This window comes from Entelurus aequoreus, linkage group LG02 (assembly GCF_033978785.1).
Source record: "Entelurus aequoreus isolate RoL-2023_Sb linkage group LG02, RoL_Eaeq_v1.1, whole genome shotgun sequence".
NCBI classification, from domain to species: domain Eukaryota; kingdom Metazoa; phylum Chordata; class Actinopteri; order Syngnathiformes; family Syngnathidae; genus Entelurus; species Entelurus aequoreus.
Window position 1 is genome coordinate 20800017 of NC_084732.1, and position 25215 is coordinate 20825231.

The 25215-nt window shown below is 38.5% G+C and overlaps 1 protein-coding gene across 9 annotated transcripts in view; it reads right to left on the bottom strand.

Moving 5' to 3' along the window:
* The window catches only part of chd9 (chromodomain helicase DNA binding protein 9), a 198463-nt gene that overhangs the window by 48463 nt on the left and 124785 nt on the right, over positions 1–25215 (bottom strand). For all 9 annotated transcript variants that reach the window (XM_062023759.1, XM_062023750.1, XM_062023742.1 and 6 more), the window contains 11 exons: positions 23029–23134; positions 18616–18747; positions 15174–15242; positions 15042–15097; positions 13889–14006; positions 13395–13481; positions 13031–13168; positions 11080–11201; positions 7244–7487; positions 4534–4710; positions 447–590 (listed from right to left, as the gene is read on the bottom strand). In XM_062023759.1, the coding sequence (XP_061879743.1) occupies positions 447–590; positions 4534–4710; positions 7244–7487; positions 11080–11201; positions 13031–13168; positions 13395–13481; positions 13889–14006; positions 15042–15097; positions 15174–15242; positions 18616–18747; positions 23029–23134 (1393 nt within the window). The remainder of the gene's footprint in view (positions 1–446; positions 591–4533; positions 4711–7243; positions 7488–11079; positions 11202–13030; positions 13169–13394; positions 13482–13888; positions 14007–15041; positions 15098–15173; positions 15243–18615; positions 18748–23028; positions 23135–25215) is intronic.

Sequence of the window (25215 nt, forward strand, 5' to 3'; positions counted from 1 at the left end):
CCTCAGCACACAAGTTTAGGAGATCAGCTTTGCATGTGCTATAAATTTTGCACGTTTTAATACACGCAGACCTTTCGTGATCAGGTCCACAGTGTCTTATTGATGCAGTAAAGTATTTATTCATTGATCACAGCGCTTCAGAGACAGGCGCAATATTAAACTAGAATAAAATCTTAATTAAGAGCGCTAATTACTAACTTTATGGTTACAACGTGAAAAGAAAACTAAGCACCCAATGTCATGTACAGAAACATCTGGTCTGATAATTACTATAATTAATCCATGTAGTGTTACACTGCTAGTTGATAGTCCTATAGTGACAGGCGTTGTGTCCACATACTTATCGTGATGCGGCTTATGCCACAGTGTGTCTGTGTGTGTTGGACAAAATTGTTAAACTCATTAACAAAAGTTCTCATTCATGGTCGTGCCATCTGCAGACTTACCTGCTCTTCGGTCTTGAGGTCTCCAAACTCCTGCATGAAGGTGCTTTCTGATGGAAAGCGTGCCGGCTCCAGAAAGTGGAGTAGGCTGAAGAGCTCCTCCACGGTATTCTGAAGAGGAGTACCCGTCAGCAGGACCTTGTGCTCCTAAAAAAAAAAGGAAGCAGGGGCGGTTAACGTTGGTGCAAATTACAAATGAGCAGAGTTTATGCTCCTTGGAAGGAACCACTGGTTTATTATTGCTAGCACTTACTGTTATATTCCGAAGGTGGAAGGTTAAAGGCCTACTGAAACCCACTACTACCGACCACGCAGTCTGATAGTTTATATATCAATGATGAAATCTTAACATTATAACACATGCCAATACGGCCGGGTTAACTTATAAAGTGACATTTTAAATTTGCCGCTAAACTTCCGGTTCGAAACGCCTCTGAGGATGACGTATGCGCGTGACGTAGCCCGACGAACACGGGTATGCCTTCCACATTGAAGCCGATATGAAAAAGCTCTGTTTTCATTTCATAATTCCACAGTATTCTGGACATCTGTGTTCGTGAATCTGTTTCAATCATGTTCATTGCATTATGGAGAAGGAAGCCAAGCAAGCAAAGAAGAAAGTTGTCGGTGCGAAATGGACGTATTTTTCGAACGTAGTCAGCCACAACAGTACACAGCCGGCGCTTCTTTGTTTACATTCCCGAAAGATGCAGTCAAGATGGAAGAACTCGGATAACAGAGACTCTAACCAGGAGGACTTTTGATTTGGATACACAGACGCCTGTAGAGAACTGGGACAACACAGACTCTTACCAGGATTACTTTGATTTGGATGACAAAGACGCAGACGTGCTACTGTGAGTATGCAGCTTTGGCTTTTTTTTGCGTATGTACGTAACTTTTTTAAAATATATAAGCTTTATGAACCTTGGGTTAGGTGAACGGTCTTTTGGGCTGAGTGATTGTGTGTGTTGATCATGTGTTTGAATTGTATTGGCGTGTTCTATGGAGCTAGGAGCTAGCAGAGGAGCTAGGAGCTAGCATAACACGTACCGTACCGTAAGTGCGCGTCACGTACGTAACTTTTTAAAAATATATAAGCTTTATGAACCTTGGGTTAGGTGAACGGTCTTTTGGGCTGAGTGATTGTGTGTGTTGATCGGGTGTTTGAATTGTATTGGCGTGTTCTATGGAGCTAGGAGCTAGCAGAGGAGCTAGGAGCTAGCATAACAAACACGCAGGTGTTATTATGCAGGATTAATTTGTGGCATATTAAATATAAGCCTGGTTGTGTTGTGGCTAATAGAGTATATATATGTCTTGTGTTTATTTACTGTTGTAGTCATTCCCAGCTGAATATCAGGTACCGTGAGTATGCAGCCTTGGCTGCTAAACATTCGATAACTTGACCGTATGTGCGCGTCACGTACGTAACTTTTTAAAAATATATAAGCTTTATGAACCTTGGGTTAGGTAAACGGTCTTTTGGGCTGAGTGATTGTGTGTGTTGATCAGGTGTTTGAATTGTATTGGCGTGTTCTATGGAGCTAGGAGCTAGCAGAGGAGCTAGGAGCTAGCATAACAAACACGCAGGTGTTTTTATGCAGGATTAATTTGTGGCATATTAAATATAAGCCTGGTTGTGTTGTGGCTAATAGAGTATATATATGTCTTGTGTTTATTTACTGTTGTAGTCATTCCCAGCTGAATATCAGGTCACCCCCGGCTCTCACAGCATCTTCCCTATCTGAATAGCTTCAACTCCCCACTAGTCCTTCACTTGCACTTTACTCATCCACAAATCTTTCATCCTCGCTCAAATTAATGGGGAAATTGTCGCTTTCTCGGTCCGAATCTCTCTCACTTCATGCGGCCATCATTGTAAACAATAGGGAACTTTGCGTATATGTTCAACTGACTACGTCACGCTACTTCCGGTAGGTGCAAGCCTTTTTTTTATCAGATACCAAAAGTTGCAATCTTTATCGTCGTTGTTCTATACTAAATCCTTTCAGCAAAAATATGGCAATATCGCGAAATGATCAAGTATGACACATAGAATAGATCTGCTATCCCCGTTTAAATAAAAAAAATTCATTTCAGTAGGCCTTTAAAGACAATGTTGGAAAACAAAATGGTGTACTACTTGTTTGTGACCAACAGAGACACTGTTGAGTCAGTCTTAACTCATTTGTGATCAAAAGAAGAACAACGTCCGCTAGTTCATCCATGCAGAACTCCACTAAAGCATTATACTGTTCTTAGGACAGTCGTGTGAAAACAGGAGTATAGAGGGAGGGATTCTCCCAATTGTGAGTCTAACTAGGCTAGCAAAGTTATAAGACATAGGTATTTTGCACACCCTAATATATTACTAAAATGAAGAATTATATTTTCTAAGCAACTAAAATGTAAAAAAAAATAAATTAACAAATAAATGCATGACACAAGGAACCTCCAAAAGGTCAAAAGCACCAAAAGTTGTTTGGATACACCAGGTATGGCCATTATTGTTGCATCAGTACCTATACAACAGCACTAGGTGTCAGTATGGCTGTGGAAACACCTCACTGTGCCCTAGTTAAGCATGAGTAATTTGACTTTATGTTTTGTTTTATTTAGGTCTGTCACAGAGTGGTTTACTTCTCTTTATGCATGTGTAACGGTTAATAATATTAAAATGTCACATACAATTTTGGCAATTTGGAATTCAACACAAATTTAATTGAAAAAAACTTGTATGTTGAACAGCCATTATCATAAACATCAATCATTTTGCATTGTCTTTTTTATGTGACAGTCAAGGATGGTAAAACAAAGGTTTCTTATGAGGTTGACTGTACAGTTAATAACATTTTATTTATGTTTGTAGTTTACTTCATTTTCCATGTGAAAAATAGTTTTGGAATTAAAACAACCTGTAAGTCAAACAGCCTTAATCAACAGACAAAAGTCATTTAGTATAGTGCATGGCATCGGATTCTGGGCCCGCATACACAAGACTCCTGAGGCCCCCACATTGTCGCCCAGCATCACTGAAACTATACACAATTGATCTGATTACAGGAACTAAAAACATATGTTGCATGGATCTGTTTGAAACCAGCATTTTAAAAACACAGCTAAACACTTTAATTAGATTTTTTACCTTTTTAAAAGATGTGAATAACATAGATAAACCTCTTTAAATAGCTTTGTTTTATTTATTTACAAATGTAATATTGCAGCAATACAATTCTAATATAAAGTGGCCATAAAAATAAATAAATAAAGTGGCCATAATATACATTTGAATAATCATGAGGTGGCGACTTGTCCAGGGTGTACCCCGCCTTGTGCCCGATTGCAGCTCAGATAGGCTCCAGCACCCCCCCAACCCCGAAAGGGACAAGCGGTAGAAAAATGGATGGATGGATATATTCATATATAGTAATTTTTCACTTAAATATGAATATAAATCGGTCAAGTTTCCGTTTACTTTAGATTGTTAAATAAAGATTAGCATTTTCACATGTAATTTTTCTCAGTGGACAAGAATAATGATAATACCGGTACATCATCATTATAATGATTATATTGTGCATCTCCTGAGGGCGAAGCCTGCCCTTGTGTTTAAAAACTAGTGACGCCTGTTTCTAACTTCAACCGAGGGTCCTTGAATACATCACAGTTATGGGCAATGATATGCAAACGTGAAACTTGTATATAACTCTCCTATGCAGCCACAAATAAATGTATATTTAACCGTTCTTCTATTACCTAATCCTTGTTAGAAAATGCTGGTGCCGTGTGTGAATGCTTAAAAATGAGCTTTGATGACGTTACGACGTCTGTGTCAGGTTTATGCTATCCGGGTGGAACAAACCATTTTGTGTTTTTGATAGGGGGTGTAATTATTCTTTGATGTTCTTAATTTGATTAAAGCAACCAAGGTACTGCACTTTAGCTATATATTTTTTATATTATCATTTTTTACGTTTTTTTCTTTTTGTATAACTTACATGTTTTAAATGGCAGTAAAAAAAAAAGTGCATCCCCATCCAACGCCCCTACATTTAGTCAAAGGGCCGTAGCTGATGCTTCGACTTACAAGATTCATAAGTTTAAAGCCCTCCAGCAACTTGCAGTTCTTGTTCTTGAGGCGGTGGGCCTCATCGATGATGACGCAGCGCCACTCGATGGCGTTGAGCTCGGGGCAGCCGCCCAGGATCATCTCGAATGTAGTGATGACCGCCTGGAACTTGTAGGCACCTCGCATCACGCGGCCCTTAAAACAACAACAGAAAGACAAACGCATGTTGAAACATTGTTAAAAAAAAATGTGCTTACTTCTAGTTGATTTCCCCTCCAACCTAATAATGGCACATCTGCAGAATGAAAGCCAAGTCGCTGGTGAGACCTAACAGCCATCTCCCACTTGATTGTTTAGCTGTCAGCACGCACGAGGAAGCGTCGACTCAATCCGCCTCTGCATTTGTAACCATCGCCTTGACAACAGGCCTCTCGGGGCCACTCAGTTATATAGCGGCCTCCTCCTCCTCCTACAACAACAGACGGCTTCAGAAGAGCCTGAGACGTCCTGACAGAAAAGCTTCCCCTCAGAGAACGCCGTGACATCGCGGTGCTGCCGCCAGGGAGGCTGCGAGGTGGCGGCTTGGTTCTGCTCTTCCACCCCTCGCCTTTAATTTCTCTACGTGCTCACCACCCTTAAACCGCTTAATACCACATTGAAAACTATACTTAGCAGCCCACTAAATATTGGATTAGTGTAGGGCAATTGAACCAAATTGTTCTGGGGGACACATTTTCAAGAGCTAACCGAACATCTCTCTCAATTATTATTCTTTTCCATATATTGTCAAAGCAATTGTAGTCAAAGATTGTGAATATGAAAAGGACTGCTCTGCTATGTCGAGGGACCTACTACCAAAAAGATTTGAGTCAAAGATCCTCCATATTCCAAGAAGCACTCATTTGCTTTTAAGAGCATACTACAAGAGAAAAAAAAAAGTTAAAGATCCTTACAGGAGTGCTCTATTTTTTGCTGCAAAAGAGGACAAAGATCCTCTGTATGACAAGAGTTCTGTGTTGTTTTAAAGTACCTAGTGCAAAATATGATAGTCAAAAAGATCCTCTATATGACAGGACTGCAAAAAAAAAAAAAAAGTACGGTAATCAGAGCTTCTATATGTGACAGAACGCTCTTGTTGTTTAAGAAGCTACTGGCAAAAATGCTGGTCTTAGATTTTAAAAGCACTCTGTTGCTTTTAAGAACATACCGCAAGACAAACAAAACAACCTGGTAATCAAAGATCCTATCTGTACCAGCAGCGCTCCTTTTTGACAGACAGCTCAACCTAAAATCAATTGTCACAGATTCTTTATACGACAGGGGCACTCTGTTGTTTTTAAGTATGTACTGCAAAAAACACTACTCAAAGATACTTTAATATGACAGCAGTATTTTTAAGGATTTAAAGGGAAGAAATGTAATCAAAGTTCCTATATGTTAAGGAACACTCCTGTTTTTAAGAACCTTCAGGCAAAAATACTGGTCCAAGTTCCTTTACATGGCAAAAAGCGCTCTGTTGCTTTTAATAACATACTGCAAACAAAAAAACAAAACACAATGGTAATCAATGATCCTAAATGGGACAAGAGCACTCCTTTTTCACCTCTGTACTGCAAAATAAATTGGCAGAGATCCTCAATATGGTACCCATTGCAAAAATGCTAGTCAAAGTTCCTCTACATGACATACTGCTTAGCTTATTTTAAGGACAAATTCCAAAACCAAGAGTCAAAGATAAATAAATGATAAATGGGTTATACTTGTATAGCGCTTTTCTACCTTCAAGGTATTCAAAGCGCTTTGACAGTATTTCCACATTCACCCATTCACACACACATTCACACACTGATGGCGGGAGCTGCCATGCAAGGCGCTAACCAGCACCCATCAGAAGCAAGGGTGAAGTGTCTTGCCCAAGGACACAACGGACGTGACTAGGATGGTAGAAGGTGGGGATTGAACCCCAGTATCCAGCAACCCTCCGATTGCTGGCACGGCCACTCTACCAACTTCGCCACACCGTGATCCTCTATATAAGAGAAAATATGTTTTTAGGAACCTACTGCAAAAGAGCAAGTCAAAGATCTTCAATATGGCAGAAACATTCTGCTGCTTTCAAGGAAGAAAAAAAACATTCTGCTGCTTTTAAGGCAAAACAATGTAATCAAAGTTCCTATATGTGAAGGAGCAGTCACTTGTTTTAAGAACCTACCCTCAAAAATGCTGTTTTAAAACCTTTTATATGACAAAAGGCACTGTTACTTTTAAGATCATACTGCAAAAAACAGTGGTAATCAAAGATATAACCTTACAACTCCACTGCAAAATAAATTGTCAGAGATCCTCAATATGACAGGAGTGCACTGCTGTTTTTTAAGTACTCACTACATTAATACTAGTCAAAGATCCTCTATATCCCAGGACTGCTCACATTTTAAGGACAAACCGCAAAACCAAGAGTGAAACATTCTCTCTATAACAGGAGTTTGTCTTTAGGACCCTACTATAAAACAGTGTGTCAAAGATCCTCTGTATGACAGACGTGCTTCAAGGACATACTGCAAACATTTGGGTCAAAGATAGTCTATATGACAAGCGTGCTGTGCTGCTTTTTGCAATCTGCTGCACGAATCCTAGCCTTTTCAGAGTTTTGAAATGAATTCATGCTAGTCTGACGCTATTGATGAGAATACTGGGACAGTTTCAGGTAGGCTATCTGCGACTTTACCTGCGCGTCCCTGAAGTGCATCTCGTACTGCTGCAGCATCTGCCTGCTGACCATGCTGCCGTGGTACACTATGACGTTCAGGTAGGTCCAGGTGCGGAACTCCCGCTCCCAGTTGGCGATGGTGGAGAGCGGGGCGATGATGAGGAATGGCGTCTTGATGCCCACACGGTGGATCTCCTCCAGGAAGGTGATGGACTGGATCGTCTTTCCCAGGCCCATCTCGTCCGCAAGGATGCAGTTTCGCCTGAGGACAACAGGGGGGAGGGAGTTTTGTTCATTCCCTTGATGTTTGGAGAGAGTGGGTGGCTTCAAGCACATGATAAAACAGATAGGGGGATAAAAATAACGACACGGAGGTGCAAAAAAGGATATTAAAAGATTGAGGAGAGCAGAGAGCATCAAGAGATGAGCTACGTAATCAAGACTCCTCCGCGCTCTTCCAGGGGAGCACTTATGGAGCTGTCCATATGATGCTGATATTCCCACTGGTCTCTTAAGCAGACTTCCACTGCTGATGGATCGCACTGCGTAGGCTCACACACAAAACCTCATCAAATGTGAGACAAGCTGATTGATACAACTGATTAACACCTACATTCAATGAATTACAGAGTCGCCTATAGACCCTGTTTACACTGCACACCAAATCAGATTTGTTTGCTCTCATTTGACACAGATCAGGTATTTTTTGCAAGTCTAAACACTCCAAAGTGCTTCAAATCATATTCAGGCCACATCAAGAGGTAGTTGAATACAATTGTAGTCTGATCTTTTCAAATGAGACTACAATGTAAACGGAAATATGACCTTTTACCTTTTTTTGGTCGAGCTACGTCATTCGTGTGCGCAGGAAAATATGCAAACTGCCAGCGCAAGATGATATGTAAGAATAACCTCCGGTTAAGTTCAAAAGTATTTTTTCGGCGGCCAAATTTTTGGTGCATCACTAGTCAATAGTGCGCAAATAATAAGCTACATATAATATATGAAGATATATATATTATACACTTTGATTCCGAAAAAATTGCGATCATTGAAGGACCGTAAATGATGTGTGAGCTCTGGCGTATTTTCCTACATGTTACGTACATTGCGTAAGTTGTTTAAGGAATTGTGTTGAAAAATAAAGCTAATGTAGATTCACGCTGATGTCTGTGTTGCATCTACTTAACAGCCATAAAAAGTATGGAACTCTCCCAATTATACTATATATATATATATATCTCCATTCATACATTATATTACTTTAATTTATTTTCACATTTTTAAAACACAAACTTTTAAGTTTTGGCGACTTTTATTTTGTAGTAGTAGTAGTAACGACTTCTTTGTTCAATTATGGAATACGGTCAACTTCTTTTGTTTGCACTTTATCAAACAGTGAAAACACATTGGGGCCTGTGCGTGTTTACACTGGAATCTGATAAACATCACATTTTAATTGCAGTGTAAACAGTCAGCTGGAAAATAATACGATTTCGAAAAAGTCTGATTTAGGCCACTTTAGCCTGCAGTGTAAACGTTTTTGTGGTCTACAAAAGCAAAAAACTGCCGGGGTCTCCAATTACCCTCTGGTAAAATGACATTGATTTTAACAGCTGTGGCTGCAGCGTGTGTGTTGGGAGGACAAATTGATTGTGTTCACCATCATGTCTTCTTTAAATATTATAATACAATTCTTGTGTGCAGACCAATAGTTTGTAAAGAGTAAAAAAGACAGTATATTTTTCATTTTGGCTGTCTTTTCAACCCTCCTCAGAGTGGTCACTGCTCCCTGGTGTGACGTCATGTCTCCAAAAACCTCTGGCTGTGTTTTGACCTCCCCATCTCTTATTATACAACAAACTGTTTGTCTGCACCCACTAATATTTGACTAATAGTGTTGGGAGGATGTTTCTACATGGCACGTTGCGCTGGGGGTGTAGCTCTCTTTCTGTTAAGTTAATGATCCTTCAGAAAGTTCATATACAGAAACTCTGTTACTACTTTTACTTCCTCTATTTAGTCAGGTTCGAACTCAGAGTCGAAGTCCTCAAAAACTGTGCTTTAACGCTTTATTTGAGGTGGAAAAAGTGGCAAATTAGATCTTTATTTGGCTACTTTAATGAAAGACTGCATTCCTTTCATAAGTACTGTATCCGTGCGTGAACATATCTATGTAACGTTACTGAAACCCGCTAACCAGTCTATATGCACTACTACAGATGTTCTTAAACTTTTTGACCTCAAGGCTCAACTTTGATGAGCCATGAGCTGAATTAGTCATCTTAATCTTATTTTAATGGTATTCAATATCTTTATTTAACCTATTAACAGTTTAACACACTAAACCTTGCCAAATGATATGAAAGCATGTGTTAATTACAAAGATTATTATCAAGGCTTAGGTCAGGCTGATTACAAAAGTAAGTACTAATCAAATATACTGCAGAAGAAGGAGCTCATAAAACCGATGATAAACAAATGCATACATAATTATGTAATGCTAAAATAAATTCCAACTACCGTATTTTTCGGACTGTAAGTCAACGTTTTCTTCATAGTTTGGCCGTGGGTGCGACGTATACTCCGGAGCGACTTATGTGTGAAATTAACACATTACCGTAAAATATCAAATGATATTATTTATATCATTCGCGTGAGCGACGAAGAAAATGTCCGCAATCGTCACTCACACGCCAACCAATAAGAATTCGGCGGGGGCGGGTCATGGCAGAAGTGCATTGTGGTTCATGGAATGCTAACTGCTATACGCTACTGCCGGAGCTATTAAAATGGATCACATCAACATTGGCGGTAACTTATAAAAACTGAGAAGGGCTGAACTAAAATGGCACCGAAAAGGAAATCATATACTGCAGATTACAAGCCGGACGTAGTGAAATATGCAGCAGAAAACGGCGATCGAGCAGCAGAAAGAAAGGGAGAGGCGCATACCAGGAGCGGCGCATACCAGCGACACCGGGGAGGAAGATTTCATCGGATTTAGCGATCGGGAGTGATGGATTGTTTGGTAAACGTATAGCATGTTCTATATGTTATACTTATTTGAATGACTCTTGCCGTAATATGTTACGTTAACATACCAGGCACGTTCTCAGTTGGTTATTTATGCGTCATATAACATACACTTATTCAGCCTGTTGTTCACTATTCTTTATTTATTTTAAATTGCCTTTCAAATGTCTATTCTTGGTGTTGGATTTTATCAAATAAATTTCCCCCAAAAATGCGACTTATACTCCAGTGCCACGTATATATGTTTTTTTCCGTCTTTATTGTGCATTTTCGGCCGGTGCGACTTATACTCCGGAGCGACTTATAGTCCGAAAAATACGGTAAATTAATAATTAACATTTTTATTAAATTAACTGTCAATAAAATTAATGTGCAAAAGAAAATACAGCGTCACCACTTTAGTCATATTTTTTACGCTCAAGAAACTACTCTATGACTTTAGTTCCAGATTTCTTCTATTTATTTGATATTATCATTACTGCCACAAGTGGTAGGAAAAGAGAATTACAACCGAGTACTGCTGTGGCCCATACGGACCACAGCTGAGATTTTTGGGGGGGCTCGCGGCCCAACAATTGGCCCAATAGTTACGAAACACTGCAATACTACATATCATCTGTTTATTTCTCTTAAAAGAAAACACTATAGATTTCACTGATTGTCAATGATTAACAACATCTAACACATGAAATTCGACTATGAAAATCCTTCGTCGAAGACGGTCCTACAATGAACTCACCAGCATGATTAATGGCAGCAGAGAAGTGTGCTCCTTGCCACTATTACAACATCGGTTCTGTGGCTCCTGTGTTACTAACCTGTTGTACCAGTTGAAGAGGAGCCAGTTGACACCTTCCAGCTGGTAGTCCCTGAGGCTGTTGCCGTTCCTGTAGTGTCGCGAATGCTCCCTTTTCTTCCACAGGTTGGCTGGGGGACGCTCCTATGGTAACATGGCATAAAATGTAATACTCCTTTTCAAATAAATATAATGGGAAGACTGGAAAACATTTTCATTTTATCCATCCATCCATTTTCTACCGCTTGTCTTTTTTGGGGTCGCTTGAGGGCTGGAGCCTATCCCAGCTGCACTCGGGTTTAAGGCAAGCTATACTTGGGACAAATTACCACCTCATCACAGGGACACCACAGATAGACAACCATTCATACTCAGATTCACACACTCGGGCTAATTTAGTATGAAAAAATTATATTTGAGCTCTGGCATAATGTATGGCAATATGGTACAATTCAGTCTCAGAAATGTTGCTACAGGGAATGGCTATATGAGCATTCGTAACCATTTGTTAAATACAATTCTACTACTTATACAGTATAAATGAAATGTTGAAAAAAATAATTTTAAACATCTACATTGCATACTGAAAATTATTTTTAAAAAGAATCACCGGAATGTGTAGGTACTTAGTGATTGACAAAAAAGAAATGCAATAATAAATGAATAATGGCTGATGCGAGTACAGCATATGTCATTAGTTGTAATCAAAATTAGATTGTTTTAATGTTTTGACATTTTAACAGATTTTTACACTTGTGATAAAAAAGCCTTCATCGTTCAACATTTAAAATAAAACCTGGGTGGAATTTTGCAATTATATATACCTTAACAGTTGTCAACTTACTTTCCCATTTGTAAACATTTTCTTTAAGCATTGCCTGTACTAACGTCACTTGCCACATTGCGCTTCAAATATTACAACTTCACCACATCGCGGATTATAATATTTTTTTAAAAGATATTCAACAACATTTTTGGCTTAATTTAAGCGTTTTCAAGCATAACAGTGGCTAAATGAACTAAACATACTACAGTAGTATTGGCCAATAGCGGAGACCAAACCAATCAGAGTGTGCTTTTGAGTATGGTGGCCACTGATTGGCTCAGCCTCAGGCAGCTATATCGGAATAAAGAGTGTAAAGGGGACTAACAGTGTCGTAATTTAAGGGTTATATAGTTCATGTGTGATGATCATTCATAATTTGTGTGCTTGATTTAATTGCTGATGAATTAATCTATTATTATTTACAGTTAAAGGGGAATTGATTTGATTTATACATGTATTTGATATTATTTGAGAAACACTGATACTGAATGGAGTTGTTTTCTACTCAATAGCCTAACAAAGGGTTAACTAAAATACTGCGTGTTCCACAATTCATTGCGGCAAACGGGATGTTAGAAAGACCGGGAGCAGGTGCATTGTGGTTGTTGAGATTGAGCATTACGAGCCTACAGATGAATGAATGAACGACAGATAACAAGATAAAGGGATCGTTTTGTATTCCCATTTTTTTCCTTATATAAAGTACAACTTTATTACACATTTCCGACGTACTGTCCAATACTTTGATCGTAGTTAATCTACAAACGGGTTTTATTTCATTTATACACGGCTTTCATTATGTAAAAAAAACTTATTTGGAAGGTTATAAACAGTTTTTTTTCTGATTTATAAAGAATGATTCCAACTTTGCAGAAATTTGTTTGGCAACAGCTTGACCTTAGAACAGTTTATTTCCATTCCCAATGATTCTGATGGGAAATTGTTTGGTAAACCAAACAAAATGGCCCCAAATTCTGAAATAGATTCCACGGATGTTTTTCCTTTATAACTTGTAAAATGTATTTTAACTCACAATTTTTGCTTTGTACCATTTAAGGATTATGAGGTTGCACAATCCACATACCGGTACCTTGTATTTTAACAACAGCAGTTCATAGAAGAAAACAGAGTAAACTCCAAAACGTACCACCCTGCGCGAGTCCGGCTTGACTGCCTGCAGCTGCTCAAACTCTTCTATCTTGCTCTGATCGACGTCGTCCTTCAGCTCCCAGGTGCTGTCCTCGTACGGCAGGGAGCACCACTTTACCAGGTAATACACCACTTCCTGCAGAGACCAAGACACACGGGGGAGACCGAGAATGAGCGCTGGAAAAGACTGCACCGCCATAATAAGTGTTAACAAAGAGACCGCCGGGAAGCCCATTAGCTTGGCCTTGGGCACTTGTTAGGTACAAAGATGGCACTCGAGTGGCGGAGATACGCAACACAACAGTGAGGAGTAATATCACACCTAACAGATATCTTTACCACAAAGCATATATTCACTTCACCTCCCCCGTGTCTTTATCCTCACAATAGGACACCTCAAGCACTCGGTCCACCTCAACATAGTCTGGGTTGAAGGGTTCTTCTTCCATCTGGGAATCACAAGAGGGAGACAAAGCAAGAGTCAACTGTAGTGCCTACTCATCATCTGGAGTCAACACACACACACATAAATATAAATATATATATACACACATTTATTTATTTTTTTACACGCACACACAAATATATACACAAGTGTTTACAAACAGGTTTACACACAATGTATACGCATACACACACAAACATACAGTATATACACGTAAAAATACACGCACAAACCCACCCACCCGCACAGATGTGCCCGCCCACACAGCAAAACAAGCATCCTCACAACCTCTGCACGAATGAATAAAAAGCATGTAAGCAACACTGACACACACACACACACGCACGCAAACACGTCAGAAATGTCGGCCAATGCACATCTAAACACACACTAACACACACGGTGCCTTACGTCAGCGAAGAAGAGCGCCCTCTGTGCCTGTTTCATCTTGAAGCGTTTGATCTTCTGCTGGATTCTCTTGTCCTTCTCCAGCTGCTCCTCCGTGGCCCACTCACAGTGAAGGTAGGAGCTGCACAACACGCACGCACACACACAGTGAGTGAAAGGAGCGTGCGAAAGCTTAAAAAGAACCCTCGTGTACCTCCATCCCACAGTTTGCAGGTGTGTTCACAGCCAGCAGCACCAATTCTCTACTTAGTAATACACTGGACTTACTCCAAAGTCAAGGTTCAAAGAAAATATGTCACACAAAGTAAACATGGACATTTGTTTGTGTTTTTTTGGCATTTTTGCACTCAGTACGAGTTCAAGCTAAAAGGCAAAATAATAACAATTCTGTAGAAATTGTAAGAGTTCTTTTTTTTGGTACGTAAATGAACAATAACAATACATAACCTAAAACATCCTCTGTGCACTATTTAATATACCATCATAGAATTAAAGAAATACATATATAAAAACAAAATATATACAATTCAATAAAAAATATTGAAATAAAAATAAAATCAGATATACAACCAAATGTAATAAATATAATAAGCAGTTGTTTAATTTGTAAATATGTTATTATTACCAATATGTTATATGTTGTTATTGCCTTTACAATTCTGCATTTTATTTCATTTGTACGAAAAAGCGTATAAATGTAAAATGTAAATAAGGCTTGTTCTACTTTTTACATTGTATACAATTATTATCAACGTATTACCATAAATGTTTATATCACTATAAATGTTTGTCACCTTGTATTGTTATTGTTTGATTCACAGTACCTAACTTTAATTTAGTATTTTTTTCTACAACTGTCTTATATCCAATAAAACTGTTACATCTTTTGGGATATAAGTGAAGAAGCAAATTAGTGTAATATCTAATAATATTTCTAATCATGTTGTCGAAAGCCAGTAAGAAAAACAAGCTGTGAGTAGACAATGGTCCTGAGAAACACTGTGTATTATATATTTATTATTCGCCCATTTAACAAGCCAACTATTCAGACAGGCTGTTCTTTCCATTATACAGTGATCCTTTTTAAAAGAGATTATCTGCAAACAAGTCCCACTACTAGGATGTGAAGCTTCAACAAGCACAGAGAAGTACTTACTAGTTTTTGTACTTGACAAAAAACTCCTCCACCTCCACCACCAATCCCGGAGAGATCTGTGACAGGATACAGAGGAAAAACATAAGAGGCACACTAATAAAAGACACTGAACATGTGGGACTGAACCATTACCTCCTTCTTGACAACACGGGACGACATGATCTTGTCGACGACTGCGGCATCTTCTTCGCTGGGGTTCTCCTGCAAATAAAGGAGTGGAAACATGGACTACTGATTCATAAAGGCACACTTTGTCGTACAAGCAGACCGTTCACAGGCAGTCAGAGCTCATAAAAGGCTTCTTGGAGAGTTCCCATCTAAAACTCTTTAAGAAGCACTCGCACATTTTGCGGGTCGTAAAAAGCCCTGAGGTCAAATTGTGATTTTCGGACTTAATTAATGATTTAGTGAGGTTGCAACAGTTCCTTCTTGAGCTGCACCGTTAAACTTGGCTTATAATTTAGATTTCATTCATAATAGCAGCTTCCCTTTCAGCTCCTTGGATGAGGTTGTACAGTGGTCGCTTAACTGTCAAAATACCCTAAAAGTAGTTTTTTTGGTGAGGCCATCACAGAAAGAAAAACATGTGATGACAACCATAGAACAGACAATGGGATTATGGGAAAAAGGTATATATGTCTATAACATGGCTAGGGGTGTCCCGATCCAATATGGATATGAAATATCAGTCCGATTTTAGCAAAAAAAAAAAAAAAAAAGTATCTATGATTATATCGGCTCGCATCTAAAATCTTTAAATTTGCGCTCTGATACAAGCAGGTCCTGCAGCGCATTTACGTGTACAAAGCTGGACCGCCAGTTTACGTCTAAATATCCTCCAATAAGCACACACCTTTGACCTTTCCTTGTATTTTAGTGAAGTGGACCACAAAAGGGACAAGCAGTAGATATTGGATGGATTTACAAAATGTACACATGGTATGCTATTCTGTAAGTTACTAGCAGCTAAGCACACAAGCTAGTAGTATGTAATAAGTATCCTTAATTGAACAGAATTGTAGTTTAAAACAGCACATTTGTCAATATAAACAAGTACCGTAAATTCCGCACTATAAGCCACAACTTTTTTCCTACGCTTTGTACTCTGCAGCTTATAAATCGGTGCGGCTACTTTATAGATGTTTTCATGCTGACGGCCATAATGCAGTTTAAAAAAACAAGCAAAGACACTGAAAAAGTGTTATTGTTTGTGCTATGGCACCATCTTTTGGACAAATTCGCTCACTGCAGGTGCTTCAGTGCCTGTCTGTTTAGAGCAGTGGTGTCAAAGTCAAGGCCCGCGGGGCAAATCCGGCCCGCAAATTAATTATCTATGGCTCCCGGGATGACATTTGATTAGTATTAGAACCGGCCCGCAGGCCACAGCCGCCTGCTGCTGTTTTCCACGCACCAATACTCCATCAGTGTTGGTGATAGGAATTTTCAAAATGGGGTCCCAGGGACATCAAGTCATAAAAATGGGGTCCACAGTAAAAAAATTTTTAACCGTTTTGAAAACAAATGATAAATGTACGCATTATCCTCTTATATCTCATATTCTATATTATGTTTTGGAAAAAGGTTGTCATAAACGTTAAATCATTAAAAAAAAAATAATACAAAAGAAAACAAATGTTTGTGCATATGTAAATGTATTAGTTATAAACATTCTTTCACTTTCTTCTTTCCTTCATGGATCTAAACTTTACAGCTGCCGGTATTTTTTTCTATATTTTTATTGTAATATTTTCAGAATGTGTTTGTTCTATGTTTGGCCAAAGTAAGACAAAGAAAACAATCTGAAGTTGTCATTCATTTTTAGTTTTAATGCCATGGTTATAATAGTCCGGCCCGCAGGTGCACATATTTCCCTCCATGCGGCCCCTGAGCTAAAATGAGTTTGACACCCCTGGTTTAGAGCTTTCAATCGGAAGTAGAAGTGCCGTTCCGTCTTCTAGTTGTCCATAGCGTTTCTACTCTATGGATTCTTCATTCATCACTCCAAGCAACGTTTGGAGGTTTTACAGTGTAACTAAAACAATTTCTACTTATTATTGTGACTATTTTCTGACTGTCTCTTCAGGATGCGCCGTTTTGTGGCCGGTCTTATTTACGTGGCTTCACTACAACTGATTCTTCTTCCAGTCATCTTTGATGTAGTTTTAGTGCTTCCAAAGCGAGTCTACTGACAGATATACGTTTGAACTAAACCCTGTGCATGTACGAGCCAGTCTCCCCCACAACAAAAGGATAGCGCGAAAAAGAAGGCGCTTACTGACGACAGCGGTGGACCCGCACAAAGCACTTAGGGGAAATGTATACCATAAATGCATAATCCGGTAAGGTCACTGGTGCGAGAAATGTCATAGGTTTTGCAAATTACAAATGGCTCGTTTGGCGGCATTGTGATGGAAGGCAAGATTCATTTATAAATATCTCCGCAATGCCGCCAAGGTTTGATTTAAAATTTCCGGGACTTATGCAGATCTATCCATCCATCCATTTTCTACCACTTGTCCCTTTCGGGGTCTTATGCAGATCTAAAACACATAAACACAGCTACCAATAGGTAAGAAAATTGGTTTTGCATGACAGGGCCCCTTTAAATTGAAACAGATGATTTCTGTTTCAAATTGTCCACAAACAGAAAGTCAACCCGATGAAAGCCAAAGATTGTGCTCCACCTTATGAGGTTTCACTCCACTAAGCTTTAATTCATGCATGCTAGAGTACAGAGCAACTGTGTGAAACTTTGGCATTGTTCACACTGCAGGTCAATTCCTATTTTTTTGCCCATATGCAACCTGTATCGGTTTTTTTCATGTCATTTTCATTTCATTCCACATTTTTCATATCCGACCCAGTCCTCTTTCGTATGTGAAAATAAATCGGATATATATGCGATGCGCCCTAAATGTGAACGCTCCAGCGCTCAGGTCACATTCATCTAACCAGAACATCATCAAAAAGCGATAAGTGTCATAATTATTTTCAAAAATTAGACGGTTACAAAATAAATAGTTGACAACGCAGCAGAAAACAGGTGAAAATAATATGTTTTAGGAACTCATATGAAAAGTTCCACCATCCTGCTTGCCCACAGACACACTCCTTAAGCACGCATTGAAGCAAAATATCCTTTAAAACTGCGAGAGTCAAAATACTTGTCCTCTTCCTTCTTAATCTTCTGCGTGCGACATTCGGTTTAGAAAATGTTGACTTTGATTGCACAAAATCCTAAAAAATTGCCACCAATGTGCCAGTACTGAGACAGACTAAAGTTTAGTTCCGTAAACATTGCAGTGCGTGCGACGTCATTACGTCATGTCCGCAAGCGGGTCAGATTGCATTCACATTAGAAACCGCTTTTTTTGGTAATGTGAACGGCCACTAAAAAGTTTTTAAAAAAATCCAAATTGGAAATCCAAACCTGCAGTGTGACTTTTATCAGATTATGTTTTTGTTTTAATTTTCCCACTACACGCAGCATGAGAACACGCAGCTGGGAAGTGGTGAACTCATAACGTATGAATCATTACTGCCCTGGCGTTACAAGGCCCGATCAAGTACTCACGACAAAAAGCTGTACCGCAGGCTCCTTGGACTTCTTGGCTTTGACGGTCACCTTGCCATCCTCGTCTGACAACCGGGCCTCCAGTTCCTCGGCGTACTTCTTCCTCTTCACCTGACGATTCGATCGCCTCTTCTAACACAACACGGAAGACAAGAGAAACAGATGGTCACTCAATCAAAACTTCTCACACAAACTTCACTGAATTAGTATCAGAGCTGTATGAAGACTCGTAGACATGGCTTTTTATCATCCCAAAGGTTACTATGAACAAAAGGAACATTCATTAAAAAAAAAAAAAACACAAAACTGGAAAGAGCTTTTGTTTAACTTAGAGTGGGGCATTATTTAATTTGGACTATTTTGGTTCCGATTCCGGTCCCTTGTTTTGATTCTGGTTACCAACGATTCTCGATTCCGAATCTTTGAAGAGGCGAGGTCAAAAATGCACTATTCTCATGAGGTTATTTAAAAAAATGTATAAATAGCAATCCTTTGAACTTGAAAATAAATGTTATAAAGTTAATTTACACAGAGTACACTTTCACAAATGTTTTACTTTATTTTTGAAAACCTCATAAAAAACATTTACATATATTCTGTTGTTTACGTACTGTATTAGAGATAGGGATGTTCTGATACCAGTCATCCATGAATGAAATTGAGCTATACAAATCACAAGTAATAACAATTTTTTTTAAATGTATTTATGGTGAGTGCTATTGATGGGATAACAATCTCAACACAATATATAAAATAGTCCATCATATACAATTCACAAAAAAAATTGCAAAAAAATAACTTTTTTTTCCCCCCTCGGCTATCAGACACATGAACAATAACAAGATCTGATAGCTCAGTTACAGCTCATTTGTATTATGTATTACTTACTACCTATTCTGTGTTATATGTGTTTTATGTTGCACGATTGTACCAAGAACAATTCTTAGTTTGTGAACCCGTTCTCAAACAATGGCAATAAAACTATTCTGATTCTGATTAACATACTTCTGTGCCCAGGGAAATATTCACTGAGTTTGTAAAAATGAACAAAAATTAAAATAAAAAAAGATTTTTGTAAAAACTAAAATATCTAATCAGTCTAGTATCAATCATATGATAGTACCCTTGATATCAACAATGTAGATTTATGGATTGATCTGTCATCCTTTTACGTATATGCTACGTAACAGAAACAGAGCAGCAAAACAGTTATCATATTATCCTCTCTCTAACTTTTATTACTCTACTTGTTAATTTCCGGCTAATAACTGCTTATTTTCTGCTGTAAAATTGTTCCATCTGCACTTCTTAAACTTAAGCACTTTTTTTAAGCTAGTTTAGCTGCTAGCTTAGCTATTAGCCTGCCTGCTCCACATGTCTAACCTCAACCTCCAGTCTTCCACTGATAATAAAACTTAAGAACTGCGGTTTATTTGTCGAAATGGAGGACAACGTATGGAGATAGTTAGCTGCTTAACCACCTTTAAGGAAGCTAACTCTTCTGGTCAGCAGACTGCATCAAAAATAGGAATTAACGTTTAAAAATGTGGACGATTCCGAGTGAATCGAAACAATAAGACCCGGTTTCCATCAATCTACTTAATTAAATAAGTGTTTAGAAATATCACAGGCATGGGAGACTGCTTCCTGCATCAATACACATACTTCTGCTCTTGATATGACGTTCAGTTGAAATAATTGTCAGCTTTAGAATAAATGAAGGTTTTACAGTAGGTAAGGTTATATTTTTGCATTCATCCTTCACTTTAAGCGTGAGTGAAGAATGCGTAAAGAACGCACTAGCCACCTGATGAATCCAACAGAAGTGATGATACAGTATTATCTGTTTACAGATGCTACCTGGTGGTTGTTTAAGCACACTGCAGCTAGACCTGAATAGTCCCAATCTTTAATGCTTCAGTCACATGCAGGATTCTCACAAGAATGAGACAAAAATAAAACCTTACCTACTGTAGGGCTGTCAAAGTTAACGCATGATTAGATTAGATTAGATTAAAGTGAGATTAATCATGTACAAACGCAGATTAACCACACAATTTATTTTGACTGTACATGATCCTTTAACTGCGGATGGCTATCTGAAAGTGGGTTGCTATACAGGATCAGGTCAATCAATGCATATGCCAGTGCAAAGATGAATGGAGAGACATCTACTGGTGGCAAATTTAACTTCAAAATACACCGAAAAGGGCCTTTGTAGAAAACTGTTTATAGCAAATAAATAACAAGCACTCAAGTTAAACATTTAAAAAATGCTGGTGTATGACATTCGAACACAAACATTTGTAATTGTGTCAAAATATGTGTTGATTTAAAGTCAATTTAAATTATGCTAGCAAGTAATTTACTGTAATTAATGGTGATTAATGAAAAAAACTAAAGTGTGAATAATCAGATCAAAACAAATTGACAGCACAAGTTTGCAATAATGAAATACATATCAACAAATAAATTATAGTTTGAAAAATTCTAACAATAACAGCAACAGCAACAACAACAAAACAAAACAAAACTACTCTGACCAGAAGTCTACATGATAGGCCTAGAGCAGGGCTAATCAACAGCAACACTGGGGGCCCCAGTAGTGACACCATACCTTGAGTTCAGTTCAAAACCTGAGACAAACATTTTTGCAGTAAATTCCTAAAACACTGGAGTGCTCCTGTTGTATAGAGGAACTTGGACCACTGTAAAGTGTAAACACATTGGCAGATCCTTGCATTGACATTTTAATCTTGCTAGCAGACATCGAACACTGGGGTCATAACCTCTGATTTACATAATAACTGAGGCGTTCCGCTAGGCACCCCTTTAAAGCCTCTCCTTTTTGGCAATTGCACTTTTTTCCGTAATGTGACGTAAGGTGTTGCTGTAGCTTGTTTACTTCAGATACAGTTAGTAGTCATTTGTTCAACTTCTTTAGTTATACAAGTGGTGTTCCTCATGGTTACATTTTAGGTACTCTCTTTTTAATCTTTTAAGCTATTCAACTGGTGGCCTGCAAGTTCAGTTCAAAAAACAGATTCACATTTTTGCAACAGATTTTTAAAAACACTCGAGTGCTGTCAAAGAGATGAACAGCACTCGAGTGTTTTTAAAAATCTGTTGCAAAAATGTGAATCTGTTTTTTGAACTGAACTTGCAGGCCACCAGTTGAATAGCTTAAAAGATTAAAAAGAGAGTACCTAAAATGTAACCTTGAGGAACACCACTTGTGGGCTTTACCTTTCTGGCAATATGGTCCCCAAAACTATTTAGTTGAATATCCTGGGACTAAAATGTTCAAAGTCTGGCCACTGATCGTATTTTGTATTGTCCCTCAGCACATTGTTAAAATCAAATGTACTGATTATTAATGATTTTACACTAATTTCCCAATTTGACTTGAGACCATTAAAAATGCTAAGATCTTGTTTTGTTCAGATAACTTGCCATATATTTAACCTGAAATGGATTGGTTTTCATACCCTTAATGCAAACAATGTTCCCGTACATTGTTTGCACTTTCTACGCAGTGTGTAGAAAGTGTTTTCATTTCCGTGTCCGGATGAAGGAGGAAGTAACGAAAGAGAAGTGACACCCTGCCGCTTCGCGTTGCAAAACCACTCACGTAATTCAGATTTTTTTTTTCCTTTTTAATATTCTCTGGGTTATTGGGGCACAGAAATGAGGTTTAAAGACTAAATCTAGCTGCGACTGTGCTACATTTGATTTGCTGAACGTCCAAATAAACACTCTGTCACTGTCAGCACATTCTTTAGTCTACTCTGTGGAGGTGCTATTGTTCTTGCTTTGACCTCGATTGCCTCAGCGATGCTATCAAAAGAGAACAGAATGTTGACTCTAGAGCACCACCCACTGCCCGCCCACCTCCTCCTCAACCCGAACCGGCCTAGCTCTGACCCACAATTATTGTTAGTTTCATTTTACTGGTAAATAGGATGGCGAAGAGATGCAAAACATGTAAATTCCTCCTGTTCTGCATTTGTTACCAGAAAAGCCACAACACAAGTCTTGATTTTTAGGATGGCGCTGTTGACATGACCCCGGTGTGTCAAAGCTGATTACTTGATGCAAGCACAACAGCATGGCAATAGAGATGTGCATTTATTATGCATTTATAGGATGATGCAAATTATTTCCCTAATTGTCAGTTCAGCAAGACCATCATGCAGCATATCATGCACTGTCTTAAATACGAGTACATATCTCAGCCCAAGTTTGAGACACTTCTTCCACATTTTTTTTTTCAGATCGTGGCACATTCTGATTTTGAAATAATAGTAACAGGATAGAACTGATCAATAGACAAAAACCAAACAAACAAGTGGGGAGTTCAACGTTTGTTGAATTACCGCTGGTTTGTGCAATAATAATAACAAGACATCTTACAGAGTCTTTCGAGGCGCGTCGAGATGGAGGATCTCCGTCCGACTCCTCCTCTGAAGAGTCAGGCTTCCTCTTCTTCTTTTTCTTCCCAATCTTGATGACAATTTTCCTGAAGGGAATAAACAACAATTTAGGTCATGAGGAAAATGATTCTATTTTTAAGCAGTCATAGAATCTTTTTTAGGAATGTTGCCTATCGTTCATAATCATTATGAAAGACATGACATGACCGTGGATGGATTTTTTTTTTTAATGCATTCTAACTTGTAAATAAAAGTCAGCTTGCAGTGGGAGCTCCTCTACTTCGCCCATAAAAAACAATAAATAACCATTCAAAAACCGCCAACAATACTTCATTTACATTTAAATATTAACCAAGTATTAGTGACATTGTTATTATAAGCGCTAACACAGACAAACTATTTATAGCGGCGCCGTGATCACTACTGTGTGTGCATATGTTTACATTATCGAGTGGTCTGCTGCTTCCTCGCTTTTTTGATCCCAGGAAGTTTATTCTTGATCATAAATCATGCATCTCACCTGGAAAGATGAAGTCTGAGTAGGTATTCCGACAAGCTGGTACACTTTTACAGCCATTTAGGACCCAAATCTGGCAAGGACGACGCAAAAAGACGCTTGGTTCCCCGCACTCCACACTCCTTTTCTTTATAAAAGGACTATGAAACATTCCCCATTTAAATGGGAATATACGAACATCCCAGCAGTCGGCATCGAAATGACAGCAGACATTGCACAGTAGGTGATGTTTTATCATGTTTGTTGACTCATAAAGTCTGCAGTGGGTAATAATCAGGGATGAAGAAAAAAAAAAAGCAAACATGATGCGTTTTTGAGAAGTAGTGCTCAACATCGAAGTGAATTGTATTTTTACAGCGCTTTTCTCTAGAGACTCAAAGCGCTTTAAAATAGTGAAACAATTATCTACATCTTTAAGTTACAATTACCGTATTTTTCGGACTATGAGTCGCAGTTTTTTTCATAGTTTGGGTGCGACTTATACTCAGGAGCGACTTGTGTGAAATTATTAACACATTACCGTAAAATATCAAATATTATTATTTAGCTCATTCACGTAAGAGACTAGACGTATAAGATTTCATCAGATTTAGCGATTAGAAGTGACCGATTGTTTGGTAAACTATAGCATGTTCTATATGTTATAGTTATTTGAATGACTCTTACCATAATATGTTACGTTAACATACCAGGCACGTTCTCAGTTGGTTATTTATGAGTCATATAACATACACTTATGTTATGTTGTTCACTATTCTATTATTTATTTTAAATTGCCTTTCAAATGTCTATTCTTGGTGTTGGGTTTTATCAAATACATTTCCCCCAAAAATGCGACTTATACTCCAGTGCGTCTTATATATGTTTTTTTCCTTCTTTATTATGCATTTTCGGCCGGTACGACTTATACTCCAGAGCGACTTATACTCCGAAAAATACGGTAAACCAATGTGGGTGGCACTGGGAGCAGGTGGGTAAAGTGTGTTGTCCAAGGGCACAACAGCAGTGACTAGGATGGTGGAAGTGGGGATCGAACCTGGAACCCTCAAGTTGCTGGCACGGCCGCTCTACCAACCAAGCCACACCGCCCCGATGATGACAACCAAAATACGTAAATATTCTATGTTGTTATTAATGTGCCTGTTACTACATTACATTTATACATCATGTGTATAAAACCTTAATGGAGGTGTTTGGATGATTTTTTACGGGTTTTATAGGTGGGAATGCGCGGGCTCCATTGTAAGCAACCTTCTGATCGCATTTATTTAATATTTAGAATGAATAAAAAAACATCTATTGTCACGTCTCTCATAATGATTGTGAACGATAGGCAAAATCCCTCCAAAACGTGCAATTACCCTTCGAAGGGTACCTTTATTGCAACACCAACTTATCTCACCTATTGGTTAACGGTTTTTGTGTATTTGGGATCTGCATAAGTCCTGAAAATTTAAAATCAAACCATGGAGGCATAGTAGAGATATTTATAAAACAATCTTGCCTTCCTTCATATCTCCTCTAAACAAGTCGTTTGGAATTTGTTCTGTCCTGTGACGTCAGCGGATTATCCATAAATGATACGCATTTACCCAAAATAAGCTCCTTTTTCTTTATGCTCTTATTGTGAGGCAGACTGGTTTGTACATG